Below are 11,661 nucleotides of genomic sequence, written 5' to 3'. Positions count from 1 at the left end.
CCCCTTTCAGTCCCACCTCCCTCCTCCCTGCTGCCCCCCTCCCTGAGATCCTCCCCGGCAGGACCAGGTCCCGGAAGCTTGCAAGCCAAGCCCACCTCGCTCTCTGCCCTCCTCCCTCCCCCGCCCCCACAGGCACTGGCGCCAGCTGACCGACAGACAGACGCAGGTGCTCTGGAGGTGGGGCAATGCCAGCAGCCGAGGAGTTAACAGCCCTAGCGGGGGTTTGGCGCCAGGGACGCAGGGGTCAGATGACCCTCCGGGATGGGGACAGGCACTCCCCGCTGCTATTCCCGGGCTCAAATCATGACCACCTATTTATAGTGCTGGGGGAGGGGGCTTGGCCCGCCCCACACAGGCGGCAGAGAGGCTGCCCTGCGGCAATGTCAACGGCAGCAACGGCAGCAGCAGCAGCAGCGTCACCGTCACCTTCACCGTCACAGCTACTGCAGGCTGCCGGCACCTGTCACAGCCACCAGAGGAGACAGAGGGGCTGCAGCCCGGCAGGGACCCCAGGGTCACCGAGCACTGTACAAGGCCACGGCCAGATGGGCAGCACCATGGAGCCCCCCGGGGGCGGGTACCTGCACCTAGGCGCTGTGACGTCCCCCGTGGGCACGGCCCGTGTGCTGCAGCTGGCCTTCGGCTGCACCACCTTCAGCTTGGTGGCCCACCGGGGCGGCTTCGCGGGCGTCCAGGGCACCTTCTGCATGGCCGCCTGGGGCTTCTGCTTCGCCCTCTCGGGCCTGGTGGTGGCCTGTGAGTTCACCCGGCTCCACAGCTGCTTGTACCTGTCCTGGGGCAACTTCACGGCAGCCTTCGCCATGCTGGCCACGCTGCTGTCGGCCACGGCCGCGGTCATCTACCCGCTGTACTTCACCCGGCTGGAGTGCCCGCCCGAGCCCGCGGGCTGCGTGGCCAGGGACTTCCGCCTGGCAGCCAGCGTCTTCGCCGCGCTCCTCTTCCTGGCCTACGCTGCGGAGGTGGCGCTGACCCGGGCCCGGCCGGGCCAGGTGGCCAGCTACATGGCCACGGTGTCAGGGCTCCTCAAGATCGTCCAGGCCTTCGTGGCCTGCATCATCTTTGGGGCACTGGTCTACGATAGCCGCTACGGGCGCTACATGGCCACCCAGTGGTGCGTGGCCGTCTACAGCCTGTGCTTCCTGGCCACGGTGGCCGTGGTGGTCCTGAGTGTGACGGGCCACACGGGGGGCCTGGGCTGCCCCTTTGACCGTCTGGTGGTCGTATACACCTTCCTGGCCGTGCTCCTCTACCTCAGCGCGGCGGTCATCTGGCCGGTCTTCTGTTTTGACCCCAAGTACGGTGAGCCTGGACGGCCCCCGGACTGCCCCAGAGGCAGCTGCTCCTGGGACAGCCAGCTGGTGGTGGCCACCTTCACCTACGTCAACCTGCTCCTCTATGTCGCCGACCTCGCCTACTCCCAGAGGATCCGCTTCGTGCCCCCACTGTAGGCACCTGCGCTCCCAGGGGCTCCCGGCGCCTCGCGGGCGACCCAGGTGAACCCAGGCCTCCGAGGAGCGAGCTGGAGGCAGGCGAGTGGGCGCTCCTGGACCCCCGGCAGCGAGGCTCGGGGAGGAGGGAGGGAAGACGGGGGGCAGGACACAGGCCAGGATCCTCCCCCAGGCAGCTCCCAGCCCCTCTCTGTCTCTTTCCTCTATCTCTCTGTCTTTGTTTCTCTCTCTCTGTATATCTCTACCTCTGGGTGTACCTCTCTCTCTCTCTCTCTCTCTCTCTCTCTCTCTTCATTCTCTGGCTTTTCCTGGCTCAGTGCTCCCCAGTGTAACACAAGAAGCTGGTGCCGTGACCCACTTTAGAGATGGGGACCCTGAGGCGAGGATTTTGGAGGCAGCCCTACGTGCCCATCAGTGTCTGGAGATCGCACCCAGGTTGTGTGACCTAAGTAGAGTTGGAAAGGGGACAATTCCCGGATGTGGGAAGGGGACGGAAAGGAGCCCAGGAAAGGGCCAGAGCGGGACCAGCGGAGAGGCAAGGGGAGCCGGCTCCCGTGGGCTTGAGGGGACAGTCCCCAGAGCGCTGGGAGGAGGCTTCTCGGCAGTGCCCTGCTGGCCTCAGTGCCAGCTCAAGTACAAGGAGCCGGGACTTGGGGCCCCACCTTGCCCACCTCCAAGGGGCTGTAACAAGGACAAGGGCCATGGTGCGGCCACACAGGGCAGCCTCCGCGGCACCACAATGAGCACAGAATGCTGGGGGGGAAGCTGGGCCCCAACCCAGGGAGGCAGTGTCTGCCAGGCACTCCGTGTCGCCCCCGCACCAGCTTCCACAGGGCCTGTGGTGGCCTCCAGAGAGGCTGGTCTGGAGCAGCCCCGACCCAGGGGGAGGGCCCAGCCCGGGCAGCCCCTGGGCCACAGCGCCTGGGCGCCGGCCGCTTCCTGGTTCTCCCAGGCCCACGGCCCCCATTCAAGTGTCTGTTCACCTGGCCATCGGCCACCAGAGCCCACCAGGACTGCCAGCCTCCACGCTCCAGCCAGCTTCTGCTCAGGAGCCCCGACGGGGCCACCCCAGGATGCCGCAGCCCCTTGGCCCATCGAGGAGTCTAGCAGGATATAAACACTAATGTTGACCTGCATACTGGCTCTGGTTAGCAGTCTCTGCCCAGGGGACAGTCCCAGACCATCCTTCTAATGTGAGTCGGAAGAAGGGTGGAAATTAGGCTTGACTGAGGGAGGAGTGGCTGTGGCAGAGGCCGAGCTGCCCCGGGCTGCGGGGCAGCCTATTGAGGAAGAAGCGGGCGGTGACCTCCTCCTCAGTGGGCATGGGGGCAGGGATGAGGGCGCGCCCAGGCGGGCCCCCCTCCCTCCCGGTGGGGCTCCGCACCAGCACTACCCGCACCGCTGCCAGGGGGCCCCTGGCACAGCCTTGGGCAAAGGGGCTGCTGTACCTGGGCAGCTTTTAGGCGTGGGTCCCTTGTGCTGGCGCCAGGCAGAGCGTGAGACAGGCGGCTGACACACTGACAAGGGTCGTTCACCTGGAGGGGCGGGTGTTAGGGCTCAACAGCCGACCCTCAAAGGGGCCAGAGGCCTCTGCGTCCTGGAGTGTCCTGATGGCCCCCACCGGCTGAGGGAGACTGGGGGCTAGAGGGTACATCTCCAGGTGACAAAGGAACATAGGTGCTGCATCCTTCCTAGCCCACAGGGAGGCCTGGACACCAGTCTTCCTTCCTTTTCTAGCCAAATTTCCAAAAGGTCGTCTGTCACCAACGCCCCAATTTCCTCACTGTCGAGTGGCCTTGTGCCCCCAGTGTGCCACCCATCCTAAATTTCAAAGGTCCTGAGGGGGAGACAGAGACGGGGAGGGGATCCAGGGCTCAACGTAAGCATGGCGGGAGTCCTTGAGGAGGGGCTCCTTGGGACGTTCTGCTGAGCATCATCCCTGGGGCCAGAGGACTTCCCCTTTTTGGAGGCGGGAGTTATTTGTTCTTATCACTTGAAAAGCAGTCCTTCCTGAAAGATGGGGTTCTGTCCTTTGATTATATACAGTCAGGCAAAACTCAGTGGGGCTGCTGGGGTTTCTGTGTATGGGTTTGAGTCTGGGCCACCCCAGATAGTCCACTTTGGACAAGGAGAGTGGAGTCAGGAGGCCGATGCTGGTGGGCGGGAGTCAGGGGCACTCAGGTCCTGAGGTAGGCGCCCCAGGGGGCCAGAGGTGTGGTGGGCATGGATCCTGGGGTCACCAATTAGGGAAGGGCTTCTTACCGTGGTTCCTTCCTCAGAGGGTAAGGGCTAAATGCCCAGAGGCAGATGTGCGGAGGAGGCCAGGAAGTCCACCCCGCACACATGGTCACCACACAGTGGTCTGAGGCCGTGATCGTTAGTCATCGCTCTGTCAACAAGAGCTCACAGCTCTGCTTCCAAGGCACGGACATCCGGGTAATGCTGAAGCCAGGTTTCAGAGCAGCCTGTCACCACTGAAGCTGCAGAACTGAAAAAAGAAAGCAGCTCACCTCTCCCCGGGGCTGGGGTCGAGAACGGATTGTCAATGATGATAACTTCTTTATTTATTCATTTCTTTGAGAAAGAGAAATCTGGGGAGAGGGGCAAAGAAAGAGAGAGGGAGAGAGAGAATCTTAAGCAGGCTCCAAGCTCAGTGCAGAACCCGATGACGGGTTCAAGCCCACGACCCCAGGATCATGAGCCACCCAGGTGCCCCAATGATGACTGCTTCTTGCTTTGCCCTTAACCCTGCTGCTGACTGAGACCCTGGACAATCCTGAAACCCAAGTGCATACTCAACTCAGATGCGTTCTGAGCACATCCTCAGGGGAAAAATGACTTTTCTTCCAAATGCAGGGCCAAAGATGTCAGGAAGTCCAATGGCCAGATGTCAGGAGACATGAGTGGGGGGAGGGGACACTGTGGTATCTCATCTTCTATTTACCGGTTGATCACCCACCAGGAGCACCTGTTCGGGGAGGCTTACATAGTAACAGGTCTATGGTGTCTGTCACACCTGAGCCCTTGAAAAGACTTGCAGAGAAAACCCGTTGGGAAGAAGAGGGTCTGGATCTCAGAGGGGATTGACCTAGACCTCCAGGTGCCCCTTAATTTTAAGAATCTGAAAACGCTTAGGCTATCCCTTCCAGGTTCCAAGCTTCTTGGTACAAGAAGCAATTTTCCCCTTTTTAAAAAGTTTATTTATTTTAAGGGGGGGGGGACAGGGGATCAGAAGGGGCTCTGTGCTGAGGGCAGAGAGCACCTGCCGGCCTGGAATGCATAAACTCCAAGATCATGACCTTAGCCTTAGTCAAACACTTAACCAGGTGCCCCTACAATAAACATATTTTATTTTATCTTTTTTTTTTCAATGTTTTATTTATTTCTAGGAGAGAGAGACAGCGTGAGCAGGGGAGGGTCAGAGAGAGAGGGAGTCACAGACTGAAACAGGCTCCAGGTTCTGAGTTGTCAGCACAGAGCCCGATGCGGAGCTCAAACCCGCAAACCGCAAGATCATGACCTGAGCCGAAGTTGGATACTTAACTAAGCCAGCCAGGTGCCCCTAAATAACCTCTACATCCAACGTGCAGTTTGAACGCATAACCCTGAGATCTAGAGTCACGTGCTCTGTAGACTGAGCTAGACAGGCGCCCCTCTTCTTGTTTTTATTTTTTTATTTATTTTATTTTTTTAATTTTTTTATATTTTTATTTATTTCTAGGAGAGAGACAGAGACAGCGTGAGCAGGGGAGGGTCAGAGAGAGAGGGAGTCACAGATTGAAACAGGCTCCAGGCTCTGAGCTGGCAGTCAGCACAGAGCCCGACGCGGGGCTTGAACCCACGAACCGCTAGATCGTGACCTAAGCGAAAGTCGGGCGCTTAACCGACTAAGCCACCCAGGCGCCCCATCAATAAACATATTTTAAAGAGACAAAATACATTCTCAAAATTGTGTTATGTTTTCAACGTTTCCATTTTGCAACTTGTTTTCAACTCTCCCACCTCCTCCCCCCCCAAAAAAAAAACCCCAAACACAAAAACAAACAAAAATCCGCGAGCAAACAAGGAAAAGTGTTAACAGTTGGGCTTCTCCAAACAGGAGGATCCAGCAGCGGCGACCAGCGGCCGCGCGACGGAGGCCACCAGCCTGGGATCCTGGGGGCCACCCAGGCCCCACGCGCAGTCGCGGGCGCGCGGACCCGGCGCGCGGGGAGGCCCTGCGGACGCGGGGGGGGGGGGCGTCAGGGGGGCGTGGGCGCGGGGCGAGCGGATGATGCAACCGCCCCTTGGCACCTCCCGCGCCCCTCGATTGGCCGGCGTCTGGCGGCCGCGCTGCCGATTGGCTGCGGCGGCGGAGGCGGGGCCGGCGGGGCCTGGGTGCCGCGTGGCGGGCGCGGCTCTGGGGATCCCGCCGACCCGAGCGGGGTGACTGGGTGAGTGGGCGCAGGGCTGGAGTCCGGCGGGGGCGGCGGTGCGGTGGGGGGGTGCGCATCCGCTCACCGGCTCGAGAAAGGGGAGGGGAAGCTCTGACGTGGGGGGCGTCCGGCCCGACCCGTCGCCCCCCGCCCGCTCTCCGACCCCTTCCGGAGGCTGGCGCGCCCCCCCCCCCAGTCTCCTCGGTCCGAGACCCGCAGGGGCAGGTCGGAGAGGGCACTGCTGGGGAGGGAGACTGGCGCAGTTGACCACGGCGGGGCTGTCGGGCAGAGAGGGGCCCGCTGGATGGGGGCGCCCGCTGGGATGGGGGGCGGGGGGAGATGGGCGCAGGGCCGGCGGCCAGGCCTGCCGCTGCACACCCAAGTTCTTGCTCTGGCTCTTGCCCCGTCTCGCCCGCAGTTGCCCCTGCAGAGCCGGTGCCAGCTGCGAGGGCTGTGGGCGGGGCCTCCGTCCAGCATGAGCGTGGGCTTTATCGGGGCGGGCCAGCTGGCCTTCGCCTTGGCCAAGGGCTTCACAGCAGCAGGTAGGCTCTGCAGCCCCAGGGCGTGGGCTGGGAAAGGGCCGGCCCCTTATGCGGGGGCGGGTGAAGGCAGGGGCTTGAGTCCGGTGCGAAGTGGCAGCCTTGGGATGTCTGGGGTGACCCAGGGGTGGCTGTTTTACTCTGAGTGCTGGGATTCCCATTTTCCTTCCTGGGAATGGGAGGGAGGGAGGCCAGGCCAGGCCCTGAGGCAGGAATCTGTTACCCACAGGGATCCTGGCTGCCCACAAGATAATGGCCAGCTCCCCAGACATGGACCTGACCACGGTTTCTGCCCTCAGGGTAGGTGCAGGGGGCAGGGGGACAGGAAGGCAGTCCCTGAAGAGGCTAGTCAGTGTGTCTGGGGGGAGTGTGTGATAGCCTTGACCCTAAGGGCCAGGGGTAGAGGCCCCTGGGTGGAGCATCTCACAGACCCCCACCTCCTGGCCTGCTGATCACTCCTCTTAGCTCTTGGGACCCCAGTGACAGGCACGTGTGTAGCTAGTGGGGAGGGTGTGCTGGTCTCGAATGGGGTTCTTCAAAGAGCCTCCATAGGGGCTGTGGGGGTCACAGTGTGAGGGCCAGGTCACACACATCTGGGGACTGAATACAGTTGGCTCACCACAGCTGAACTAGGCTCCAGATCCAAGGGCGCGGCATGCTCCGGGCTGGACACTTCCCATCCTGACGCCTGGGGACGGCGGCCTAAGGCAGGGTGGATCAGGGCTGTAGCATGGATGCAGCACCCCTCTTCTGTTGGCAAAAGGGACATATTCCAGAGCAGAGTGTCTCTCCCACTCCTCGCCCTGAGCCCTGCCCGCTGGCCGTCCGCACCTTCAGCCGCCCCTGTGCTGAGCTCCACGTGGGGCTCTCGGCTCGGGGAGGGTGCTGGGGGGACCGGCCAGTCCCGGGCCCAGGCTGAGCCCATGTTGGCGCTCCCTGCAGAAGATGGGCGTGAACCTGACACCTCACAACAAGGAGACGGTGCGGCACAGCGATGTGCTCTTCCTGGCCGTGAAGCCACACATCATCCCCTTTATCCTGGACGAGATTGGTCCCGACATTGAAGATCGCCACATTGTGGTGTCCTGTGCAGCAGGGGTCACCATCAGCTCCATCGAGAAGGTGGGCGCTGTGAGTCCCGGCCAGTGGGATCTGAAGAGTGGGTGGCAATGTATGCTGTCAGGAGCTCTGGGCAGTGGCCCAGCCCACAGGCGAGAGGTCGGGGAACGGTCAGTTGCTGAGTGCGTTCACCTTCGTGCCCGGCACGTCCTGCTGGGCAAGGGGCATGATGGACCCACAGCCGGTTTCTCCTCCAGAAGCTGACAGCGTTCCAGCCAGCCCCCAAGGTCATCCGCTGCATGACCAACACACCTGTGGTGGTGCGGGAGGGGGCCACCGTGTACGCCACGGGCACCCACGCGCTGGTGGAGGACGGGCGGCTCCTGGAGCAGCTCATGAGCAGCGTGGGCTTCTGCACGGAAGTGGAGGAGGACCTGATTGATGCGGTCACGGGGCTCAGTGGCAGCGGCCCAGCCTATGTGAGGCCTGGGGACAGGGGGGCAGCTGGTGGCGGCGGGCAGTGCCCAGGACCTCAGGCACATCCTCCATCCTCCTCCCTGCTCTGGCTGCTGTGGACAGAGCTGCGGGGCCCGCCATTGCCTGGAGGAGGAGGAGGAGGAGGAAAGGCCTAGGGCGGTGACTCAGGCGCCTTCTCCCCGCAGGCATTCACAGCCCTGGAGGCCCTGGCCGATGGGGGCGTGAAGATGGGGCTCCCGCGGCGCCTGGCCATCCGCCTCGGGGCCCAGGCTCTGCTGGTCAGTGTTTCTCTTGATCCTTTGCTGGGGCCACTCCTCGCCAGGCCTGATGCCGTCGCGCCGGGGCGGGTGGGCGGAGAGTCGGTGCGCGGGGGCCGGGCCGGGGCGGGGGTGCCCCTGCAGCAGCCAGCTGTCTCTCTGGCTGTAGGGAGCCTCCAAGATGCTCCTGGACTCGGAAAAGCACCCCGGCCAGCTCAAGGACAACGTCTGCTCTCCCGGTGGCGCCACCATCCACGCCTTGCACGTGCTGGAGAGTGGGGGGTTCCGCTCGCTCCTCATTGATGCCGTGGAGGCCTCCTGCATCCGCACACGGTGGGCCCCCGCCCCCGCCTCACGCGCGGCTCAGCCGCGCTCAGCACATGTATATCAGGGCCGGGGGCGGGGGCGGGGGGAGCGGTGCCCCAGGGGGAAGGCTTGCCGCGCCCCTTGCCATCCTTTGCCCTGTGAGGATGGGCGCCCTCAGTGCCCGCACTCTGCTCTCTACGTAGCCTCCCCACTGCAGCCCTCAGATGCGGGGATCGTCCAAGCCGGGGAGACAGGCCGGGGGAACCTGAGGAGATCTCTGTGGGCCTGATAACACCTTTCTCCCCACGCTCCGCCTCCTGGGGAGATTAAGCGAGCTGGACAGGGGATAGGCCCAGGACGCGCCGCCGCAGCAGCTCGGTGAACGCAGGAAAAGTATCAGAGAGGAGGGCGGCAGGGTTGCTAACTTGGCTTGGAGCCGTTGACCCGAGCCCAGGTCCGCCGGATGGACAGGCGTCCCTCTCACGTCCCTGCCTGGCCGTGGCCGAAACCCAGAACTTCTCCGGGCGCCACAACAGGACGGAGCTGGGAAGCCGTGACTCCCGCCCCAGGCACCAGCCTTCGGGGGATACAGACGAGGCACCTGTCGCATGCCCGCGGCACCATGGGCCGGGGTCTGGGGGCTGCTAGTGGAGCCGGCGACCCTGAGCTGATCTGAAGGAGGGAGACAGAGGGCCACGTGGGGGAGGGGTGGCTGGCGGAGGGAACCGCGGGTGCAAAGCCTCGAGATGGGCGTGACTGCCCAGCAGTGCCCGGGGCGGCAGGTGCTCCCTCTTCCCGGTGGACAGTCGGGCTCAGGAGGGAGGCGGAGCCCGGGACCAGCCCTCCCCACTGCCTCCTCAGGGAGCTGCAGTCCATGGCTGACCGGGAGAAGGTCTCGCCAGCCTCCATCAAGAAGACGGTCTTGGACAAGGTGAAGCTGGAGTCTGCCCCAGGGCCCTCACTGGCCCCTTCCGGCCACTTCCAGCTGCCGCCCCACAGCCTGGCCCCGGCGGGCAAGAAGAACTGAGGTGTCGGACATGCCCGCACGCCATTCTCCACTTTCTCTTCCCTCCTGGGCTTGGACCCCCAGCACCTGGTGTTCTTAGCCCCAGGCCACACGGTGTCACCACAGCGGCCCGCTGCCCACGACTCTGGTCAACTCGGGATCAGCTGGGGCTGTAACCAGGGAGGGGTTAGCTTCCCAGTGGGGGTCTCCACAGTCCCTGCGGGCTGCTTCTCCAGAACAGAGATGGGTTCTCCCACCTCAGCCCACCCCTTCCTTTGCCCCCAAACCAGGTCAGGACCACTGCCTCTGGAGCTCAGGCGGCCCATGCTCAGCTGGCTTGGGGCCTGGCCCCTTGCTGAGTACAAAGGTCAAGTTCCCCCTGCACCCCTACCCCATGAAGGCCCAGCCAAGGAGGGAACCCCATCCCACTCCTCCCCCTTCCTCAGCCTCCACGGGGGGGACACCTCGTCCCCGGTGTGACAGGGACCAGAGGGTTCAGTCCAGGGGACAGGGCCACGGCTGCCAAGGGCCCCTTGTCTCCGTTTGGCATTTGAGCAAAGGGCTCCTCCGATAGTCCCCACCGCCCAGGCCCCTGTCTCCCATTCCTGACCTAACTTACAAGCCTGTCCCTTCTCTCTCCGACCCTTTAGGTTAAATACATTGGTTTCCAAGTTGGTGCCTTGATTCCAGCTCTGTCACCATGTGTGGAGGGAAGGCCCTGCTGCCCTAGACGGTCCTTGTTGGGCGTATCTCAGGCCACCAGCAGCCCACGGGGCCACGGCATTCTGGCTCGGCGGGGGGGTGGGGGGGTCACTGAGTCCCCTAGTCAGCAGAGGTGGAGGGACCTTCTGGGGAAGAGTGTCCTGCTTTGGGGCCCAGCCACAAGGGGTGTGACCAGAAGCCGGCACCGCCGCCGGGCTCGGTGGGCTCTGCTCTGGGAGGGGCGCCAGCCTCTGCAGCCTCCACACCTCCCAGCGGGGCGGAGGCAGCACAGGGCCAGGTGAGGAAGGAGCCCCCCGCGGAGAGATGTCGGGCTCTCCAGAGAAACAGAACCAGTGGCCGTGGATACATCTGGCCCTGGAATACCTGTGGGTCCCTCCTAAGGTGTGAGCCCCAGCATAGGCCCCGGCCCTGTGTGCGCAGGGGTGGGCAGTGAGCACCCGGGATCACCCCCTCCCTGGCAGAACCTTGGCACCCTCCCCCTGGGAAGAGATGTTCCCAGAAGCAGTGGTGCCACAGGCCTGCCCTGGACCTAAGCTGGTCCCCAGCGAATCCCTTCAAGTCAAGGCCAGTCTCACCGGGCATCTGCTGTGTGCTAGACACCGGCCAATAAGGCCAGGGGGCACGCTGCCCCCCCGCCACATGCTGTGGGTCTCAGGGAAGTGAGCAGGTAGGTCTGAAGTGGGGAAGAGGCACCTCGTGGCTTCGGGGAAGCCTGGGGTCCAGACCAGCTTTGCAGGGAGGCTTTATTCCGGCCCGCAACCAACCGACCTGCTGGGTTTCAGCAGGCGGGACCCGTGAGCCTTCGAGCTGAGGTTCCCAACCAAGTCAGAGTTCCACAGATGGGAAAGCCGGGAAGGCAGAGGAGCCTGGGGAAGGGGCGTGGCCTGGGCAGGAAGGCGGCTGAGGCTGCCGAGGCCCGGGGTCCCGTGTGGACGGCCCTCCAGGGAAGCCACTGTATGCATGAGCACACCGTGGAGGGGAGCAGGCACGTGTTCTAATGGGTTCAGAGCAGGCCAAGGAGGGGGGTGGGCCTCGAGGGCCAGGGGCCCACAGATGCCAGGCAGGAAGCACTGCAATCCTACCATCTGGAGGAGCCTCGACAGGGGTCTCACTGGGTGGGGGTCAGCTCGGCATGCCTTCCTGGCCCCGTTGCTGCTGGCTCTGACACCTGCGACACCCCGGACCTCCCCAGATGCGGCAGAGGCTGGAATGAATTTACTGTCCTTTGCCCAATGGGCCAGGTGAGCCCTGGTGGAAGAGCCAGCTCCCTCTGCTTGATCCGGCTTCTGCCTCAGTTTCCTAATTGGAACCGCCTGCCCGGATGGGGCCTTTGACCTGCTTCTCTCTGCCAGTCCTTTCCTGTCCAGCTGGGCTCAGGCTCCAGAACAAACAGGTCAGCAGCCCTTGGCC

The 11,661-nt window shown here is 63.5% G+C and overlaps 2 protein-coding genes across 3 annotated transcripts; both read left to right on the top strand.

Annotated features, from left to right (window-relative positions):
• Positions 1–545: 545 nt before the first annotated feature.
• On the top strand, positions 546–1,704 carry MYADML2 (myeloid associated differentiation marker like 2). The gene has a single exon (XM_039226554.1). It carries the CDS (start codon positions 546–548, stop codon positions 1,467–1,469), a length of 924 nt encoding a protein of 307 aa, XP_039082485.1. The 3' UTR covers positions 1,470–1,704.
• Positions 1,705–5,831: 4,127 nt separating this feature from the next.
• PYCR1 (pyrroline-5-carboxylate reductase 1) lies at positions 5,832–10,204 on the top strand. Of its 2 annotated transcripts, none has more exons than XM_039226191.1 (8): positions 5,832–5,902; positions 6,303–6,426; positions 6,653–6,723; positions 7,366–7,545; positions 7,740–7,961; positions 8,145–8,237; positions 8,386–8,549; positions 9,384–10,204. In XM_039226191.1, the coding sequence occupies exons 2-8, from the start codon at positions 6,360–6,362 to the stop codon at positions 9,547–9,549; spliced, it is 963 nt and encodes a 320-aa protein (XP_039082122.1). In that variant the 5' UTR covers positions 5,832–5,902; positions 6,303–6,359; the 3' UTR covers positions 9,550–10,204. The 2 variants fall into 2 exon arrangements, with proteins under 2 accessions (XP_039082122.1, XP_039082121.1); XM_039226190.1 differs by having other exon boundaries at positions 7,366–7,554.
• The last annotated feature ends 1,457 nt before the right edge of the window (positions 10,205–11,661 follow it).

Source organism: Hyaena hyaena, unplaced genomic scaffold (assembly GCF_003009895.1).
Source record: "Hyaena hyaena isolate Hyena2069 unplaced genomic scaffold, ASM300989v1 scaffold_21, whole genome shotgun sequence".
Taxonomy (NCBI): Eukaryota; Metazoa; Chordata; class Mammalia; order Carnivora; family Hyaenidae; genus Hyaena; species Hyaena hyaena.
This window is presented reverse-complemented; position numbering and strand designations above follow the sequence as displayed.